Source organism: Schistocerca gregaria, chromosome 3, assembly GCF_023897955.1.
Source record: "Schistocerca gregaria isolate iqSchGreg1 chromosome 3, iqSchGreg1.2, whole genome shotgun sequence".
Taxonomy (NCBI): Eukaryota; Metazoa; Arthropoda; class Insecta; order Orthoptera; family Acrididae; genus Schistocerca; species Schistocerca gregaria.
Genome location: NC_064922.1, coordinates 537,248,174 through 537,270,906, shown reverse-complemented (window position 1 = coordinate 537,270,906; position 22,733 = coordinate 537,248,174). Strand labels below are relative to the sequence as shown.

The following is a 22,733-nucleotide window of genomic DNA, read 5'->3' as shown; positions in this document are numbered from 1 at the left end:
AAAAGGAATGTTGGGAGAACTTTTGGGGACATATGCCTCTTTATCTCAGGTTTGGTCAAAGGTCTGTAGCGTTTTGAGCCGCCAGCAACAGTCCATTGTCCGGGTTCTGAACATCCAAGGAGCTCTGTGCACTGATCCATTGGTCCTCGCAGAACACCTTGCGACACACTTTGTGATGGCATAGTCGTCTGCTTCCTATCATCCTGCTTTTTGCCAGCAGAAGCACAGAGTTGAACAGGCCACCCTCCATGTCATCCTGCACTACGTTGAGCCCTACAATGCTCCTTTCACTGAATGGAAATTGGTGCAGGCACTTAGCTCTTCACGAGACGCAGCCACAGGGCAGACTCCATTCACAATCAGATGATTCAACACTTTAACATTTCCCAGAGGCAACAGCCCCTCTGGGTCTTCAATCACATCTGGCTCACGGGTGTTTTTTGTCACAATGGCGAGACAGTATAATTATCCCAACGTCTCTTGACAGCTACCGCCCTGTTAGCCTTACAAATGTGCTTTGTAAACTGCTTGAAAGGATGGTCAACTCGAGATTTTGTTGGGTACTCGAATCTCGGGTCCTTTTATCACCATGTCAGTGTGGTTTCTGGGCAGGGCAATCTCCAACTGCCCCTTTACTCTGATTGGAACCAGCCATCCGACAGGCTTTCACTCACTGCCGCCACCATTTCACAGTGTTCTTTGATCTACATAAGATGTATGACATGACATGGCTTGGCACCATCACATTTTAGTTGCCCTCCATGACTGGGGCTTCTGTGGTCCGCCTCCGATTTTTATTTGCGAGTTTTTATCTTATCAGCTCTTCCGTGTTCGAGTTGGCACTTCACTCAGCACCCCTCAGATTCAGGAGAACGAAATCCCCCAGGGTTCAGTGCTATGTGTCACACTTTTCCTCATTGCCATAAATGGGCTTGCGACCTCTGGTTATCCTAGCATTGAACGTTGACAGTTTTTGCATCTGGTGCAGCTCCCAGTCGGTGGCGTCTGCTGAGTGCCAGCTCCAAGGCGCCACCCGACGAGCCTCTACGTGGGCCACCACCCATGGCTTCCAGTTTTCCTCCTCCAAAACGCAGGTTCTGCTTTTTTGTTGTCAACCCACAGTACATCCTGATCCAGAACTTTATTTAGGCAACCAGCTCCTTGATGTTGTAACAGAGTTATGTTTCTTGGGCCTTATTTTTGATAACAAGTTGACATGGCAGCCCTACATTCATCACTTAAAGACTACATGCATGCGGAAGCTTAATGCTCTCCGTCTCCTAGCCCACACATCTTTGGGTGCACACTGTTCCACTCTTCTCCATCTTTACCATGCTCTGGTTTTGTACAGACTCGATTATGGTAGTCACGTTTATGGCTCAACAGCTCCTACCACTTTAAAACTCCTTGACCCTGTCCATCATTGTGGGGTGCATCTGGCTATTGGTGCCTTTCGCACTAGTCCTGTTGATAGTCTCCTCACAGAAGCAGGGTTCCACCTCTACACATCCGATGGAGCCAACTCCTTGTTTCTTACGCAGTAGCCATTTCCCAATTCCTTGACCATCCTGTATACCCTGTGCTCTTTGCCAATGAGGGATGTCACCCTCCTAACACCCACCCATGGGTGGGATTGCCGGTTGGCATGTGTCTCACTACCCTCTGCCGGAATCTCCATCTGCACTCACTGGACTGCACCCTGTGTCTTTCCTCCCATACACCCCCCCCCCCCCCCCTCCTCCTCGGATGGTGCCTAGACCACGGATTAGGATCGCTCTCTTCCAGGGTCCTAAGGTCTCTGTTGCTCCTATGATTTACTGGCATCTTGTATGTGCCATCCTTGCAGAGTTCCAGGGTGCCACCATCCTTTACACTGATTGTCCTAAGACTACTGATAAGGTGGGATACGCTTTCACATCTCCTTCCAGCTTTGAGTATCATTTGTTGACTGGATCATGTAGTGTATTTACAGCAGAGCCTTCTAGCCAATTACAGGGCCCTCCTATTTGTTTCTCAGAGGACTCTCTCCATAGTGTTTTAATTTGTTCTGACTCCAAGAACATCCTTCAGGCTATCGATGGATGCTAATCTCGTCATCCTCTGGTCTCTGCCATCCATGTCCTTTTCTCTGCTCTCAAGCATGCCGCCTGTTCAGTCATCTTTCTCTGGGGTCCCGAGTCTTGTGGGAATCCTAGGGAATGAATTGGCTGACCGTTTGGCTAGAGAAGCAGATACTTACCCCCTTTTCCTTTAACGATTCCAGCTGCAGATATGCGGATTTACGTCAAATCTCTCCTTGCCCAGCAGTCGAATGCCATCTGGAGCACTACTGCTCATAGTAATAAACTCCGCACAGTCGAGGAATCTACTGGAGTTTGGGGCACTTCTTTCCGCCCCTCCTTGAAGGAGTCCACGGTTTTATGTCATTTATGTAGTGGCTATACCCAGCTCACCCATTGTTTCCTCCTATGTAACGACCCCTCCCGACAATGTGATTGTGGTGCCAGACTGACGATATCTCACATATTGGTGGCATGTCCCCTTCTTTCGACCCTTCAAGCAAAGTGTAGTCTTCCTGTTTCCTTAAATTTAATAGTAGCGTACTGTCCACGAGTGGTGGTCCTGGTCCTTGGTTTCCTCCGTGAAAGTGGTTTTTATTTCCAGATATAAGGTTCTCCTTTCGTCTTGAAGCAGGGGCAGGTTGGTTGTGATTAGGACTCCTTTTGCAGTCATCACGGTCTGTGACGCCATGACCACGCCCTCTATTTCCAATTTTTTTTTATTTTGTCTCACCTTTTATGCTTTCACTTTGTGTGTTTAATGTTCATTCTTTTATAATGTGACTCCTCTGACTGAATATGTACACTTTTAGCAGACTCTTTATTATGTAACCCCCTTTGGAATCGCAAGACTGATGACCTCGCCATTTGGTCCCATAATCTCTCAATCAAGCAATCAATTAAAAGACACAGCTGCAGAGTTTGGGATTCCGACAAGTACACTGTCGACAGTAATCGAGAATGGAGACTGCATGGTTACCACAGATGAAGGGACAGATCAGAAACAATGAAAGAAGGGTGATTTCCAGATTTAGAAGAGTATTTAATACAGTGGTCCCAACAACAGAGGACCAATGATGTGAACATTGGTGGAGTTATTTTGAAAGAAAAGTCAGATTATTTTGCAGCAGTGTTGGGTACAATACATTTTGTGAGAGTAACACATAGTTAGAAAATTTCAGGAAAAGACATGGTACTGTCTTCCACAAAGCGAGTGGGGAAAGTGCCAGTGTATATAGCAAAATTCGTGATGAGTGAAAATTATAATTGCCGAGGATCCTTCAGGATTACAAACTGGATGATGATTTTAATGCAGACAAACTTGGACTTTTTTACAAATGCCTTCCAGACAAAACTTTGACTTTCGAGGAGAAAAATGTCATGGGAGAAGCTGAACAAAGACCATGTCACCATTCTTTTAACAGAAAATGTGACCAGCACATAAAAACTCAAGCCACCTAAGAAACCACAATGTTTTTCCAGGTGTAAGTTGTTCTCCGTGTGGAGTACTGTACACTGTGAACAAAAAAGCCTAGATGACTTCGAAAGTGTTTTCCAACTAGTTAAATATTTTTAATAGGAAAATCGCTTAAGAAAATCAACAAGTTGTCTTGTTTGTGGGCAATTGCAGTGTGCACAATGCTATCTCTCCATTAAAATCTCTGGCAGTACAATTTTTGACACATATGTAGAAATTGTAGCCCTTGGATCAAGGAATAATCAAAAATGCCAGAGAAAACTGCAGGTATGAAGCAGCTCAAATGACAATCCACAATATTGACGATGACAACCTTAAAAGTATAAATATTTTAGATGCGGTGAGAAAGCTATATAAAGTGTGGAGAAACATGATGGAGGGGCAAAGAGTCATCAGTTGTTTCTGAACATGTGGATTTTCGACAAGAGATGAAAATTAGTAGCTGGTGGGTTTAATACTTGAGCATGTAAAATCTTAGTTTGATTCTGCCACTGGTTTATGGGGATTTTGATTAAAGCTTTTATTTTTACAGTATTTACAGGAGACACCCTGTCAGTATCCTAGGGTCCAAATGGGCGAAAGTGGTGACTCACTTTAACACCATTCATGTTTGTTTTGAAGATTTCTTGGATGTGGACAGTGATGTCACAGTAGCAGGGTCACTAACAGAAGCTGAGATTGTTGATTCTGTGAAGACAGTGAACGAAAAAGAAGGTGGCTATGATCATGAAGAGGAAGGGGAAGAGAGTGAGGGAGATGTTGAAGAAAGCACTGGCAACGATGGCCAGGCAGATCAAACTGGCCTTCAACACAACCAACGTGTTTGTGGAGAAGTAGGAGGTAGAGGATAATGTGTTTTGAACCGTCTTATTCATAGACAGTGAAATTGGCTCACAGGTGACCAAAAGCTTAAAGCAGGCCAAAATTATGGATTACTTTTAACTTCTGGAAATTTTTATTTATGTACAGTGTATTCTGCTACTGAATTTAATTTATTTATGATAAATATTTTATTTAAAACTTATAAATTGTTTTCTGTTTCAAAAGAAAAAAAAATGCATAACAATATATCTCGATTTCTTCTTTGTGTTGTCAGAACTAAATCTAGGCTTGCATCACACATTAAAAAAAAAAAGTCAGATCACAGTACAGCAGCACAGTAATAAAAGAAAATCATGGGTTGTAAACAAATTCTCCACCACCACCCTCTCCCCCTCCTCCTCCCCTCCCCTTCCACCTGGAAACCTCTTTATGTCGAACTCTCGATATATAGAATGAATTCTGCCTTCCTTATAGATCCGATGTATTAAGGTTTGACTTCATGACTCCACCCAAGAATTACCATTACTGTTGATCTTTAGCTCAGTTAACTTCAGCAACAATGAACCTGTCCAGTTGTTCATAAGAATACTATAGCAAACTTAGATTTTCATTGGAATATCAGTTCTCCAGCAGATATTATCAATAGTGTAACACTAAATAAATATATATTATATGAACCCATTTTAAATATTCTTAATCCTCTGCATCCAAAGAAAGAGCTGGAAATCACCAGTCTGATGTGAGAAATGTATTTCTCTCTCCCCCTCCCCCCCCCCCCTCCACACACACCCCACCCCTTGTGTAGTCTGTTATGTATTGAATGTGCATTGAACTTTCAGCTGTTATTTCTTTCATTGCAATAAGGGAAAAATGTACTTTTCTCAAAGGAAACTACATACAGAAATAACATATTACATTTGTAATTTTATCTGTACCAATAAGTATTTCAAAAACAATTCAGTTAAAAATTGAGTTACTCTCGTACATCATTCTGAATTACTGCAAATCTAAACAGTTAATTGTCTCTCTAGATATCTGTGAAGACCCAGAACTCCGAGAACGCATCCTTCAGTTACGTACTGAACAAGAAACAAAACGAATGCAAGAAGCAAAGAAGGGTCGTGTAAAACGTTCACAGTCAAATACGCGTACACAGTCTGTGAGAAGAACATCCATCCGTGATAAAGTTCTTACCACAAAGAAAGACGCTGTTGAAGAAGCTAGGTTGAGGTTGCAAGCCCGGGAAGTAAGTACAATGATCATATTACTGTTGCTTATTAATCCAATTGAGTAGAGAGGAAAAAATATCTGCTAGTTCACTTTTCAGTTGATTTTGTTTGGTAAAAAATTCAGCTTATTTCTGCAATGATCTGGTTGTATAGGTGTTTGCTCCTCAACCGGATGATGGGGACTCACGTGCAGCTTCTGACGTATCAACAGAAAACTTTGTCAATGGCAATGTAGCACGCCCGGGACAAGAAGTTGTGCCAAATGCTGCTCGACATGCACCTGATGGCAAGGATGATTCTAGTGGAATGACTGCTGTTGTAGAAGCCCAAGATGTGAAAGGTCCTCCATCAGCTCTAGGTTTGAATTTCTCTGTTTACCTATGCGTTTTGAAATGTTTATAAAATTTCCATTAATAGAGAATTCTATGTACATCATGTTCCTTGGACTAAAGAATTAACAATTAAAATTTTAAATTACTGTGGACTTGTATGTCATTTATTGGCTTCTTTTAATACTACGTTGGGCTAAATCAGTTTTAGTAGTTAAATGCAAATCAGTACATTAATATTTTGTCAGTTACTTCATGTTAAAATTACTTAATGAGAGGAAATTGGTATGAATACTGATTCACAGTGTCAATTATAAGTCATCAGACCACAATTTTCACCTCCAAATGCAGATAACATGCACATGGATGTTTTTTATGATTACATAGGGCTCAGTCTTCACAAGCAGCTGTGCAGTGTGCTGAAATCTAATTTTAGCAGGAGAGTAAACTACATATAATAATTTTTTGTATTTGTTGTTTCTGTTCTTTCCATCGGTGTAGCCAATTGCTTGTCCTCTGTGGTCCTTTGTAGGCGTTCAGCAAGATTCTATAAACATGGGTCATTTATGAGGGGCATTCAGTAAGTAATGCAACACTTTTTTTTCCAGCCAATTTCGAAAAAGTGTGGAATTTTTTTGTGGGACATAGTGGAATATTCCCACTTCAATCCCAATAGTTTCAGGAAGTTTTGATAGGTGGCAGCACTACACATAGCCTTCAAAATAGTGTCTGTAATGGAGGTGTATTCCAAGCAGAGAGCCGTCATTGAGTTCCTTTTGGGAGAAAACCAGAGCGTCTCAGATATTCATAGGGATTTGCAGTTTGTCTGTGGAGACCTGGCAGTGAACAAAAGCGTGGTGAGTTGCTATGTGAGCCATCTATCATCATCGCAACAAGGTTGTGCAAATCTGTCCGGTCTCCTGTGTGCCAGCTGGTCACAACAGCTGTAACTCCTGCAATGTTGGAATGTGCAGACAGACACACTCATTTGAGATGACTGGTGGATCACAAACATCTTACTGCACTGCTGGACGTTCCTGTTGGTAGTACTGACAAACTTGTCCACCAGTCGTGGACCTCAAAAGTGTGTTCCACTGGGTTCCTAACAGAAAATCATAAAGAGCAATGAAGGACCATCTGTGCAGAATTGCTTGCATGTTACAAGGCTGATCGGGACAATTCTTTGTTGAACGTCATCACAGGTGGTGAAACATGGTTTCATAGTTTCAAATTGGAACCAAAATCACAATCTATAGTATGATGCCACACCACCTCTCCTCTGCAGAAAGAGGTCAAAGCCATATTATCAGCTGGTAAAGTCCTGCCCATGGTCTTCTGGGACTCTGAAGGGACTATTCTATTTGATGTTCTCCTTCATGGTGCTACAATAAACTCTAAGGTGTATTGTGCTACCTTCAGGAAATTGAAGAAACAACTTCAACATGTTAGTCACCACAAAAATGTAAATGAGCTTCTCCTTCTCCATGACAACATCAGTCCACACAGAAGACAGCACATCCGAGAGGAGCTCACAAAACTTCATTGGACTATTCTTCCTCATTCGCCCTACGGCCCGGATCTTGCACCATCTGACTTCCATCTGTTTTGCCCAATGATGGCTGCACTCAATGGGGAGAAGTACATGGATGATGGGGAAGTTATTGAAGCAGTAAGATGTTGGACCTGATGTCAATCAGTAGACTGGTACCATGCGGGCATACAAGGCATCACATTGAACAGAGATTATCTACATCTACATTGATACACCACATTCCACCTTATGGCATGTCGTGGAGGGTGTCCCATACCACTACTAGTCATATGCTTTCTTATTCCACTCACAAATAGAATGAGGGAAAACATCTGTCTATATTCTGTTGAAAAATAGGGTTTTGTAGCCATAAGAGTGGAGAATGATGTTTTGGAATCTTGAATAAAATCAACCTGCTTTCAGAAAAAAATGCATTGCATTACTTATTGAAAGCCCTTTGTAGATTAAAGGTATTTAATGTGTATTCTTTGCTGGGTGAAAATTAAGACAGTTTATATGGAATCCAGTAACGTAGGTAGTGCTCTGATATTGTGCTTTACTGTCATAATTACAAATAGACAGAATACCTGGCCAGAACCTACCTTCAGTGATCCCAATAAACACACATAAAAGTACAAAAACTACCTTTGCTTTCCCAACTATTATTTCCTTCCTTAGAAGGAGAAGAGAGGTGTATTGAGGAAGGCTAGAAAGGAGAAGTTGGCCAGACACTTTGCCTTCCCTCGTCCCCACAGCAAGTGGGCCTCTCTCATCATGGGGACTGAGTGATCTGTCCATCTTTTATAACCTCCCCGAGAAGGAATTGATTTCCAAAAATAGGATAGTTTTTTTTATACCTTTAAACTTGGCTGTCAGCAGATTGGGATTTCAACTCCAAAAGTTGCACTAGCCAACCATACTGTCTCTTTGAAATTGTGTGTGCACTGTTCAGCTGTTGTACCTATTAAAAATTTATGATGTGCTAGAATCATTTTTCCATAATAAATGATAATGTGGGACCAGTGGGAAACAACATTTTTGTTTGGCTACTACACCACTGTCGGTGGTGGAAGGTAGCTGTCACATATGTGATTCACTGCAGGATTGTCCACCATTTCAGCAGCAATGGAACAACAGAGCATTGTGTTTTCTTGTTCAATATCTTTATTGTAATTGCTGAATGTGGTATACAACAGGGCAGGCATTTCATCACTAATGTAATTGCACAACTACACGTATCGGTACAGTTTTCAGAACAACAGGAAACATTCTTAAGAAGCAGTTCTCAGGACCCGATAAAAAATGAGGGCACATGAAAATGTTGCCCCTGTGAAAGAGCTGTCAAGAGGCCAGAGATGATTTGCCATCATCATGCACACTGTCTACAGATGAGCCATGAATAAGTGATAAGAAAGTTAAGTTTGGTTTTGAAACTCTGTGCATATAAAATACTGGATTTCCAGCAGATTGAAGTAATACTTCCAACAATACGAAGACTTTTCTGTGCATATGCAGTTGATCTTTAAAGCCAGTCCAAATGCAATACTGCTTCTAAGAGCACATTTTCACTTAAAAGGATCTGTTAACAAAAGAACTACTATTTTCAGGCTACTTAATAGCCTCATCTCTCTCCATTTGTGACTGTGTTGCATGCAGTACACATGGCCTGTGCCAGATTTGTGAAAGCTAAGGATGAACATGAGCAGTGTTTATTTTCAACAGGGTAATGCAACATTTCACACTGAAAATACATGCATGGCACTTGTGTGGAACACTATCTGGATGCATCATTTCAGTAATGTGCCCTGGTCACCAAAGTCATCAGATTTGTGTTGTGAGGGTGAAAGAGTTTGTCTTTGTTGACAAAGCCTAAAATTTAATAGAATTGAAAGCTGCCATCACAGAATAGATAGGTTTGATTGACAATTGCAAGCTTCTCTGAATTGTGAGTAACTTGTAGTAGAGAGCTCAAATTGCATTCAAGAGAATGGCCATCACTTGGTTGATATGATCTTTCGTAAGTGACCCTGTAAACAAAATAGAAGATATTAACCCATGATTTTGGGTAAATAATTTTTTACTTAAAAATTGGCATACTGCAGTTCATTTGAAAACCGGCTGTTTCCTGTAGGTCATGCTGTATTTAGAGCTTCTGAATGTTCAAAATATATAGTTCATGCCTCTATGTTTGCTTCTGTTTGTATGGATTACTTGAATACATTTTATTACTAGTGCATAAACTGCAAGTGCCAAAATATTTCATAATCGCAATGTATTGTATTTGTTGCATTATCTTTGAGAAAACAGAAATAAAACTATTATTACAAAGGATAAATTACATAAGTGTGCTACAATTTATTTTCAGAAATACCTGCAGAAACTAGTTATGTGACTGAAGGAAATGGTAAAATAAACATAAACGTCACAGTGACAATCAATGCAGGAACATTGGCTGACTTAAAGAAACAACGAGCACAGATTAGAAACAGCAGTCCAACAGAAGTGACTGGTGGTTCTGCACCACTGTTACTATCTCCTGCATCAGTGACAGGATCTGACATGCTACTGACTGACAGCTCTGCCTCACCACCTGTGAGGCGTTTCACTGGTAACACTAGTGAAATTGTTGGTGATCCACGTACCCGCCGTTGCTGCATCATCTCGTAAGGAATGACCTTGTGCGTTTAGGCAGCAGAGAGAGAGAGAGAGAGAGAGAGAGAGATTGTGAAATTGTGATTGCATTGTGATGCAGAAATATCTGAATGTTGTGTTCATATGCAGCTGTATTGATGTAATTCAAAACCAACATCTATTTTTTTAAATGTTATTTATATTACTGTTATAAGAAATTATACACAAAAGTTGAATACTTGTCATGGTATGATGTTAATCTAGCTGTTCCGTGTGTATTTACTGTTGTTCTTGAACACATTCATGTTTACCTGTTTAAGGAAGTAATTTTTACATGGAAGAAGAATGTGTTATAAGAGGTTACTGATTTTTGTACATGTGAAATAGGGATGCAAGAACACATGATGTATGTTCTTTAGGAATTCACATCTTTCATTCACTTTATGTCATCTCATCTCTTGAAACCCGTTTGCCCTTTCTCAGTAACAAAATCATGATCGAGTAAATGATGACCATTAATTAATTAATTAGAACATACAAGAGTGCAAAATATCTTAAGTGACTTTCAGCTATACTTTTCAGAGTAGAAATAACTGTATGCATTAGTAGGAGAAAATTATTTTTGATCTTTGTAAACAGTATGTTTAAGGTACCAAAAATGATGGATGTAATTATCTGCAGATAGAAATATTAATTTTCAAGTTTTCCTGCAGAACCAGGCCTTGGACTCAGGGCCATGTGCAAATATCTTATTGGCAATATTTGTGTTATTTAGTTTGTTGCCATCATCAAGTAGTACCGAGATAACAAGAAAGTGCCCCATATATTCACAGTGTAGTTAGCCCCTCCCTTGTACTGCGTTTGATAATCTGTACAATTCTTGTTGTCTGCAAATACACCTCTTATGGTCCATTAACATATTTTTTTAATGTATACCTCAAGTCGTTCTACATTCCTGAAGGTTTTCCTTCTTGATTAGATGGACAGAACATGACGAATGAATGAATGAATGAATGAATGAATCAATCAATCAATCAATCAATCAATCAATCAATGGTGTGCACTGTTTGTTTCCTACCTTCTCATCCAGGTCTTCAGTAAACATTTCACTCCTATAGCTGGTGGTAAGATTCCAGGCATTCATTTTTCAGTCTGATTTAGATATCTTCTTGTTTCTATATGAAGACTGCTCGCACTGCAAATGTAGGGAGTGTAGGTAGTATAACGGCAGTCTGTGCATAGTCTAGTCTGATTCAAAGTGCCAGGAGTTGAGAATGTTAAAATTCTCAGTGTGCTCCTGAGTGTTGGAACTGGCATTAAATGCTTATCCATATTGATCTTAATTTATGCTTCTGTTGTTATAATTAAAACAGCTGGTCTCTTTTGCATTGATTGACTTATTGTTCAACCTAAAACCTGCCACAACTGCTATCCTACTGGGCTATGTGTCTGCTGGCAGGTTGTACAGAGTTGGTGTCCAGCCGCTCTATTAAGAAGCTTTTCTATCAGTTTTTATTCTATGGTATCCCTTATTACATTATCTTATAACTGTCAGATGTGAGCCAAAATTTGAGTCTCGTTATAACTTGTCTCATGTTCTGTCTCTGATGACTGCTGCTAATAGGAGATTAAGACTAATTTTCCTTCCTTCATCTCATGTTATAGTTGAAGGCAGTGCTGTGCTACAGCCTATTTGCTAGACACTATGAGGCTCATGTGTCTTTGTTGTCTTCTTCATCACCTAGTTTTCTCTTTGACATAGATTATGCCAAATTCACAAAAAAATTTAATAAATTCCAATATAACAACGAAAACAATCAATTATTGTCAAAATAATTTAACTGGATAGATAAAAAATCTACTCACCAAGCGGTGGCAGAACACACACATAAGAAACAGTTGTGATTGGAAGGCTTTTGGAGCTGGTGGCTCCGCCTTCAGGCAGAAGGGTTGAAGGGGAAGGAAGAGGGGAGAAGGAAAAGGACTGGAGAGGTCTAGGAAAAGGGGTAGATTTTGGTAAAAGTCACCCAGAACCATGGGTCAGGGGAGACGTACCACACAGAATGAGAAGGAAGACTCACTTGGGTTTACAAAAATCTGAAATTTGTTGCCATCCTTGTGAATGTGGTATGACCTCTCTAAGACATACAGTTGGAAATACTGAGATCTTATATGCAGGATGTCAAAGGGTCACAATGAGGCTGGGAGTAAATATTGTGTTAGTGAACACACACACACACACACACACACACACACACACACACACACACACACACACACACACACACTTTAATTAATGACTTATGTAGATAGAGAACAAACATACAACCGTGTTCATTGCCTTAGCTAGAGATGATGATGTACATGAGAGGAAGGGATTCTAAATATCTTATCTTTTACATTGATTTATTTCTGGCTTTTAAATTCACAGTGAAATAGCTGGATATCACACCATTAAATGACTTTTAACTTCATGCCCATATAATTCCAAAGTTTCTTAAGATAATTTCTAGGTGGCAAAATATTTTGAACAACTTACCGTAATAGAAATATGCCTGCCTGTTTCCTCTATTTAAAATAAGGAATTTTTCAGAGAAAAATTTTTCTATTTCTTTCTGCTTAAGTTAGTCATTTTTTCTGCAATCTTGTGGAAACTTTTGTCTTGGTAATTTCATGATGGGGTGTAGTCGTTTTCAGTGCATAGTCATTAGACTAAGGAAATATATTACTGGCATGTGAATTTTCACTTTGTGTACACTGTTGTGAAAACTAGATCACAATCAAGATTTGAACATTTTTCCTGTGTTGTGGGCCATGAGAGATGTCTAAATAGCTCACTCAGTAAGAGCTGTGTCAAGGGCAAGAGGAACAGATTAAAGTTAAAGTGCAGTACACAATTTTAACCTATCAGGAATAAGTATGACAGCATTCCTTACTGTAGAATGAAAGATTTAGTTCTCATAGACTGTTTTGTACAGGTGGTGTAGTGGTTTTCAGTGCATAGGGGTTAAACTAAGGATACTTGTTTTGTCACGTTTAAGTCAACATCATGAACAATGCAGATCAAAGCTGCATTGTAGAGTATGGTGTGTCATAAGTACATTAGGCTTATAAAAAATAAAAATTTGAGTTCCATACTCAGTCTGGCACACAATTATAATCTGTCGCAAACTTTCATAAAAAGATCAGACAATTTTTTACATAAGAAATTTCATGGTTAATTTCAAGGTATTGGCATTAAGCTGTTAGTGTTTTTAACATTTTAAGCAGGTTCCATTGCCTATTTCTAGTACTAATCTGAGAAATGAAATGAATGTGATATCTATCTTGGTGAGGGTACTTTATAATTTCGAGATCTGTAACCACAGAGAAAAATTTGCAAGACAGTCTTCATAAACAGTTACATGTTACTGCAGAAGTCTAACACATGGTTGCAGATAAGATTTTTTTTCAAGCTGTGTTTCCTTGCACGGTTTTCGCTGAGCTACGCTCACATTCCATAGAACGTCAGATGTTAATAGAAAGAAGTTATGAAGGAAGAATAACATATTTTTGTAATGCATAATAAGGTATAACTGTTATATTAATTATATCTATCTGTCTAATATATCACATTTATGCAAAGTTTTAACACAATTTTTGGCACTATGTTTTGTTCCTAGTATGTTAAATTCAATCCAGTTTTATTTGGATATAGAACCTTTAACTATTAAATTATACAGACATTTGGTAATATTATTTACAGTCAAAAAAACTGGACATAAATAGCAACCTTTCTCTTTTAATCAAATTGAGCACAAATGAAAGTGGTGCAGTGGTTATAAGGCCCTGATTCCCATTCGGGAGAAGCAGAAATCAGATCACACAAAATTTAGGTTTTCTTTGGTTTTTGTAAATCATGTAAGGTGAAGTCAATTATGGTTCTTTTGTAAAGGCCCTAGTTGATTTCCTTCTTCATTCTTGTCCAGTCAGACCTAATGCTTCATCTGTGACGACTGTCATTGATGGATGTTGATCCCTAATCTTTCTTCCTCCCCCTGGAAAAGAACCACTCAGTTTCTCTATTGCTACTCTAAACAGTTATGTTCTCTTTCTGTATTTAATTGAAGCTAAACTGGTGTTATAGTGAGGAGATAAAGTAATGGAACTTTTAAATAATGAGGTAGGAAGTTGTGGAGATGCGTTGAAATTTATTTTCGGCAGTCCCTGGTATGTAAATTCTCTTTCATTGGTTGTTTCATCCGCCTAAGAGAAATTTCTCATTAGCTGACTTACGTTTCATTAAGTACAGTACATTAAAACCAAATTCGTGACTTACGTATCATTAAGTACAGTAAGTACATTAAAACCAAATTCGTGTGTATGCATATGTTCCGCTCCCATAACTAATATCATTGTTTTCATGGGCAAGCACAGTTTATCATTAAATCATTAATTACAAACAAAATTCTTAATAGTCAAAATAAGAGCCCTTTGTTCGTTGTGTGTTGACAGACCTGCCTGTTCTTTCTTATTTTTAATCATTTTGAGGTTTTTTGTTTAAAATACATGAGTCATTCTCAGAAGTATTAATAACTATGCAATAACATGTCTATAAATATGCACAAATGAGGCCTGTCTAAAAAGTATCTGACCTTTGGCTAAAAAAATATTTCGAGAACATGACGTGGTTGGGATCCTAATCGCCTTCAAAGTAGGCCCCTTGTGCTTGCACACACTTAGCTCAGCAATCCTTCCACTGCCTGATACACCTCTGGAAGTCTTCCTTTGGAATGGTGTTCAGCTCTGTCGTCGTGTTCTGCATTATCTCTTCTCTGCTCTCAAAATGGGATCCTTTCAGTGGCGTCTTCAATTTTGGAAACAACCAGAAGTTGCAAGGAGCCATGTCTGAAGAGTAGGGAGATTGGCAAATTGCTGTAATTCCATGTTTGGCCAAGAAATTTAGGATCAAGTGGGATGAATGTGCGGGGGCGTTGTTTTGATGCAGTTGCCAGTTTTTCACTGTCTACGTGTCTGATCTTTTGTGCTGAACAGCGTCACGGAGTCGACAGAGAACATCTTTATAATACTCATTTGTCACTGTTTGTCCTTCCAGTGCATATTCGTAACGCACAAGTCCACGGACATAAGAAGACAGTCAGCATCACCTTGATTTTGCTTCGCACCAGCCACCCTTTTTTCGGGCTTGGTGACTCGGGATGCTTTCATTGTGATGACTATCTTTCTGTTTCTGGGTAGTACCCGTACACCTATGACTCATCTCCAGTTATCAGTGTTCAGAAACCAAGGATCAGTGTTGGTGGTGCCCAGGAGGTCCTGTGCAGTGTCAAAACAGAGGTATTTTTGTTCTGGCAACACCAACTTGGGCACAAATTTCACAGCCAGTCGGAGCAAGTTCAAATCGTCACAAAAAATTGCATATGCAGAATCTTTATTCACTCCAACCTATTGGGCAACCTCCCACACAGTCAAACAACGATCTACCATCACCAAATTTTGCACTTCCTCAGCAACAGCTGCACTCCGAGCAGTTTGGGGCCTGCCAGAATGCTGGTCACTTTCCGCTGACGTGCAGCAATTTTTGAATTGGTTGAACCACTCCTTAATTTGTGTTACACCCATCGCATCTTCTCCAAACACCTGCTGAATCTTACGAATAGTTTTGCTTTGAGAATCACCAAGCTTTTGACAAAATTTGATGCAGTATCTTTGCTCAACACATTCAGTCATCTTGAGAGAATCGGTAATCTGACGAATATGTTGTGTAGCACCTCACTCAGCGACCGATAGGCAGCGACTGATGCACTGGAAGGCAAGGACAAAATTCACGCATTCGCATAAAGGTATCTTCTTTTACTGTGTACAGTGGTGCTGTGCTGTCGTCTATTTTGCTTGGGAAAATCGAAGGTCGGGTACTTTTTAGGCATAGATCGTATTTTATTGAGGGCAAATGGAAGAAAATTATGGCATAGAACTCACAGTTATCAATACTATACACAAATGTCATCATGTTAATGAAAAGTTAAAATAATTATCAGGTTGATAAACATGTTTCTTTGAAATTTCAAAGTACTCCATTAATTTCTGTGATTGGAGGAATACAGAAATAAGTAAGGCTAACTCATTTTATGACTCACAAGAGAAATGTATAGATCTAGCTTGGGAGAGAAGAATATAATGACAAAATTGAATCTTCTGAAAGGTTTAGACAGTTTGTGTGGAAGCATGTAGTTTGTTAGAGACTCAGTGCTGTGTGACTTCTTTGCCTTAATACCAGTTTGTAGTCTGAACTTCAAAAAGATGTTTACCTCCTTGAAAACCACAATATTTGATTGCTGTAACATTGCAGAGCAAATGCTTTTGATGTGTCCATGCTACAGTTCCGAGAGAATTGTTTGTGACTTGGTCACAGTTGAAACGAATGTATAGCTTGTTATAAAGTTGACTGTTTATCTCTTATAGTTTTGAGTGTTAGATTCATGGAACAGCTAGATAATATTTTTATACAAGATTTTGTGTACTTATTACTATTGTTTTCTAATTTGTACTATTGGTTGTGGATTGTACTTACTGTGACTGGATAAAGTTGTGGCTATTTTTACTTATTTATTTTTTATATTTTTCAAGGTCTGAAGGCCTAAGTAAAGAACTGATGTTAACGGAGATCTATATAGAAGATGCATAAATGTTACAGGCCTAATTTAATTTTTTTTTATTATATCATACATCATATGTATATCATACGTAGTAATTGACTCCTTTGAATAGAAGCAACACAACAAAAAGGGAGAGGAGTGTGTGTGTGTGTGTGTGTGTGTGTGTGTGTGTGTGTGTGTGTGTGTGTGTGTGTGTGGTGTGTTGACACACTTTAAACTGAAGATGAAATAATATTTCAGGAAGACTGCATGTGTGTTAATTATTTGCCTTTATTTGTATGGAATGGGTTTCATTTCTTCTAATACAAAATAACACTGTCCAAACTGTGATTTTATATAAACATTCCACTTAAATGTTTTATTTGTACTGCATACAGTATTATTAAAGAAAAACAGTATTTAATGATAAATTATGGCACATACAGTGTAAGACCTGGGCAGTGATTACAGAAAACATGCATTTTTATTGAATAATTTAAATATCTTGTATTATACACTAACTTTTTTTTTCTTTTTTCCTCATATAATTTATGTTCTGCTGGCCACAGCTGTATTTCACAGAACATTGATGCCTGGTCAAAATTGGAACATCAAACACAAAATATTTCGTTTTTGTGGCACATTTAGCAAATGTTGTAAGTGCTGTGGTTAAATAATGAAATTAATATTAAACTAAGAAAGTTGGATGTTTACACATACAGATTTACATTTACATTCTTTTCATAGATCTATTGCCTGTTTGTACCTTTTTTATTGTCTGTCTGCTTCATGTTAGTCACCGATCCCGTTAAGAAAGTAAACGCAGGCTTGAAAGCAATGTACTCATTGTTACTGTTGATTTGGACATGATTGATTTTTGATTTTTCACTACACACATGTGTATGTCATTTGGTTTTCTTGTTTGTAGTTGTTATTTCACTTCACTGTTTTAGTTTATATTCTGCAGATGATGATACCTGCAAAGGAAAAGCAGTGGTAGGATTTGTAACAAAAAAGAAAAACTCAGATCCTTCAGTCTAGACATTTTAAAAAATATATATACAGTTCCTGTTCAAGACATCGGAAAAATATTTTGGACACTTTCTTAAGAATGTATGACTCTCACATTAAAAAAGTGCAATTGGAATATAGGAGTTGCACTAGTGGTCTATTACAGTGCAAACTTAATGTAGTATGTTTTTTCAAAAGAAAAGCTGCTCCCAATCAGAGATTTTTGTGTGAAGTATTTCAAGAAATTGTCCCAGTCTAAATTGGCATTTCTTATTTGATGAGCACTGCCCAAAACTAAGCTGATAAGCCTCAGCACTAATGCAACCTATATGTTTTCCTCCAGAAAGTGTCCCCAACTGCATTGTAAACACTTGTAATAGCACACTGACAAGTGTACATTCCTTGTGCAGATTCCAGACTTGTAATACAATATTGAATCCTCACCATTCTCATTCCAGATGTTCAAATACTGATTTATATTCAGCCATTACTGTCTTATTTAAATGTTACTGCTTTGTTGTTACTGTTGGAGCATTTCATATGAGATGCAGTCAGTACTTGTGGTATCTTAACATGTAAAGATGATCAGTCAATGTAATGTATAAACCTTCTGTTGCACTTGTAAACTAAATATTTGAGGCAGAACAAGAGAAGCGAGCAGATCATGGAGGTTAGTTACAAATTAGATCTGAGATGACAGCATGTCTTTCAATCTCTCTGGTCTAACCCTGTGGAAGGGTGTAGTGCCATTACATGGTAAGCAACCTGATGACCCATCTACATGAAGGTCTGTCTTGGCAAGGTGACCTGCTTGCTGCAAGCCCATCCTGGTCAAGATTTTAATATGACCTATCCACCTTAATAGTGCACTTCCTCAGAGTCTTCAGCTGTCGACTGTTACGTCTATCATTATTCTATTGACTGTTCCCTTCTGGCGATTGACCAAAATATTTCAGTTTGTTTTGGTTGACAAGGGTCAACAGTCTTGTTTTGATGCTGAACTACCTCAGGATCAATTCATTAATACAATGTGCTATCAATGTTATTTGAAGTAATCTTCTGTAGCACTACATTTCCAGAGTATCAGTCTTGCAGCAATCTGCCATCATCATCATCCAAGTTTCTGCTGCATTTGTCATGATCGAGAAGTTTAGCATTCGGACAAGGGTGAGCTTTGTCTTGTCAGTGGTGGAGGTGATATAGATGCAACCAAGTTTTTCTGTAGAGTTCCTTGCAGTCGAAATGCACCTACTGATCTCTGTCTCCAGTAACAGTGACACAGATCCTAAATAGCATAACCAGTCATAATTGAAATCTGATTTAGAACTGGAGCGAAATTTTCTATTATAGGATCCATTTACATAACATTAAAAGATTGCCTTATGGAATATTATAGTGTGCAAAAATGATAGTCCATTTTAGAAGTAACTTATTACTTTTGATAGTAAAATAGTATGCAGGAAAGGGGATTTCAGATCATGGAATACATTTTGCAAACAATAAAAAAGTGATTGCAAGCAGCTATTTCCTCTTAATCTTGTGGAAAAGAGAACACTGCTGGTTCTAAATAACATTATCCCATTACAGAAAAATGAGCTTGCAAAATTTATTTTTTCAGCAAATAGTAATACTGTTACTAGTTGTTAAGAGTTTAAATTGCAATGCATCCCAATTTTTTTAAAAATATTTTCTTATAGAGTAGAGAAAGTGAATAATTGCTGTTAGAGGCCAACAGTGTTTGTGTTTAAGATTTGTTGTAATGTAAAAGTTTTCTAACAGAAAATAAATACAAGAATAAGCTGCATTTAGTAGATATGTATTGAGTCACAGATGACCATAGAAAACTACCAAACCTGAAGAGACTGTCGTTGTGTATTAAGAATAAGTCTAGAATACTGCTAAGATGTTCCTTTATATGTGACAGAAGAGTTACTCATAAAACAAGTTTACAGTACGATAACAGATTAGTTATATAAACTCATGCAATTTTTAAAAATTACGGGACAGCATAATTTTCTGCTGTACGATTTTAGTTCCGTATTCTCTGTTTGCACTCACCAGTTCTAAATTGTAACACATTGGCTTAGATTGCAGACACTGCTATATTTTTTGGAAGCCAGAATAAAAAAAAAAAATATTTGTGACTTGGTAATTGGAAGGCATTTTCTTTAAAATCAAAAACAAAAATAAAAAAAACCACACACACACATAGCAAAATGATACAGGAGCTCTGATTTAATATTTTTGTAAATGCTAAATTTAAGTCTTCCTACTGGACATATCATATTGCATTTTTTTAATTTACGTGCAGTTAAGATGTTTCCTGTGAGTGTTTATTGATGAAAAAAAAAAAAAAAAGCACAGTAACCTAAAAGAACCTTTCTGCAAGTATGATGATACAGTACTAGGATTAACTGATTTGCTTCACAAGATAAATATGCTGTTATATAGTAAATAGTATTGCAGAATGATGGAAAAGGAAAATAGCAAAAAATCCCTAATATGTGATAATACGGAGGAAATGAAGCACAGCACACTGTGCAAGTGCAATTGGCACATTCCAAAACATATTTTCTTTGATAAAACATAAAAATTCAAGTCTTAAAAAAAAAAAAAAGGTCTTGCAAACAAAGCTTCCTAACGAACAAAATAAGGAGCACTAAGTATTGTCAGCCACCATATATTTTGATTATAGGTGGTGTTTACTATACAGCCAATCCATTCCAAGGCTCTAAATGTCATCTGTGCCTTTAATTTCATTTCCTCTCTTCATTTGAAAGAATTGTAACAACCTTAATATTATTGTCGTTTTTGTACAGTCACACAGGGAATCTTTGTCTTGTATTAAATCTTAAAGTCTGATTTGTCCTTAATGAAAATGCACATGTGTAATGTCACAACAATGCCTGTCTAGGGCTGCATTAAGTGGTTGTTACTAGCTGTAATGTAAAGTATAAGCCAATTTGTGTCTAAAATTTTCTAAATTGATTTAGTTACGGTACTTTTATTTCTATGTACTAAACAACAGTATTTGCTTTGTACAGATGCTAATGTGAGATGTAAATGCACAATATTATTTAACAGAATGTGCAATAACCTACAAGCTAGCAAAGTCAGTTGTCAATACATGCCGTAGAAGACAGTAGCAGATATTGCAAAAATTAGGTAGTTAAAAGTGGAAAACTTCATCCAACTACATCTGATGAATTTCAGATGTTATTTGTACATCCCATTTTTTGCAGAATACTGTTTTGTACCTTAAGTAAGCATATATTGCGTTTCTTAACCCAACAGCTTGTTATCACCTTTCAGAATCAAGAATGGGCAAAAGAAAGAAACTGTTTGTATGTGTAACTAAACAGCTGGTTTGTTCATATTCCACAATTCATTCTGTTTATATTGTTTTATCAGAGATCTTATGTTACACAGTCTAAGATGGAGTCTTCAGAGTGTGTAAATAAATGTAAGTCTCAGCTCGCTGTTGTAATGTCTGCATGTAACACTATTCATAGTACAGCATATCTTTGAAAATGGTTTTTAACAAAAATGGTATAATACAATAAAATTATGGATCAACAAATCCACTCATAATAAAATGACATCAGAATCTCAATGTAAACTACTGCTGTGTAAATACGTGAAAACAGTATTTTACCACTTCCAAACTATGTATAATATTATTGACAAAAACAGGTAGAACTGATCATTTTAATCCGCATTCCTTTGTTATTTCAAAAAGGAGACTTTCAAATATACCAGAAGTTACAGAGATTCACTTTAGATGTACTATTTTTATCAAATTCTGCAATCTTGGTACTCTGTTGTTTTAAATCCACAACTAATATATACAGACTGCTTTATACAAGTTGACTGATAATAATGGAAAATATGCATTGTACAGGTTTTGTTACTGAATTCACATTTTTCAGACATATTGAATCTAGTTTTAGGAATTACATGAAGTGTTCCAGAGTTTTAAACATGTAAGGTTAATATTTTGCAGAAGTGTTTCTCAGGTCATCAGTCCTCAACAGTTTGTCGTATTATGAAATCTATGGCTCTTATTCCAATCACTTGGCTCTCATTATTGCTCATTATTGTTATTATCATGCAATACATATTTTTGTATAGTTTAAGATTTAGTCTTAAAAATACATTCCAGTGGCAGCTTGCCTAAAAGTTTGAATTAGTTTTATAATTGTAAACTTGGTGTGTGGCTCTTGTATAAAGTACAATCAAATTCGAATTTGTATGGTGTAAGGCATTAATTTGCTGTAATTGTGCAATATAAATGTATTATAAAAAGGTTAAAATATAATTTGTCATTTGAAGAACTATAAATGTGTTATAAGAAGGTTAAAACATAGTTTCTCTTTTGAAAAATGTGTAATGTTGAATTGTTAATAAAATAAGTGCATTGAATTTCTCGAACAATTCCGCAGACAGAGCCTAGTCTCCGTATGCAAATAATCTCTATTTTGCTAGCATACACAAAACTTTTCTAACATTATCAAGTTAACACTTACAACCCTTCACTAAATATTAAATTATTATTGCTGGTTGCTTCACTGTACTTAAAATGACACTGTATTTCTGTTAAGAAATGTTTTACATTGACCGTATTTACTTGAATCTAAGCCACACTAAAATCTAAGCCGCACCTGAAAAATGGGACTCGAAACTAAGGAAAAAAATTTTTCCCGAATCTAAGCCATGCCTGAAATTGGAGACTCGAAATTCAAGGGGAGAGAAAAGTTTTAGGCTGCACCTCCAAATCAAAACAAAGTTAGTCCATTGTAATAGGAGACACAATTTAGGCCGAATGAATGACGATACAGCTACAGTAGTTTGGTTCGAGTCGTAAGCTTAGCACTTAAGCTTTACCAGGTAGCCATTGCTATGCATCGGGCGCTCTGTCAGTATTTATACGGGTACCCTTCCTTTTTTACGTGCTTCATCTGGTTTGAATTGACTGCTTACTTTTCTTTGATCTGATAAGTGCCGTTCT

At 37.7% G+C, this 22,733-nt stretch overlaps 1 protein-coding gene across 1 annotated transcript in view; it reads left to right on the top strand.

The window, feature by feature from the left end:
* LOC126353753 (protein phosphatase 1 regulatory subunit 16A) overlaps positions 1–22,147 on the top strand; it is an 82,460-nt gene extending 60,313 nt beyond the window's left edge. The window contains exons 8-10 of the mRNA XM_050002807.1: positions 5,391–5,605; positions 5,742–5,946; positions 9,814–22,147. Coding sequence (XP_049858764.1) covers positions 5,391–5,605; positions 5,742–5,946; positions 9,814–10,115 — 722 coding nt within the window. The 3' untranslated portion in view covers positions 10,116–22,147. The remainder of the gene's footprint in view (positions 1–5,390; positions 5,606–5,741; positions 5,947–9,813) is intronic.
* The last annotated feature ends 586 nt before the right edge of the window (positions 22,148–22,733 follow it).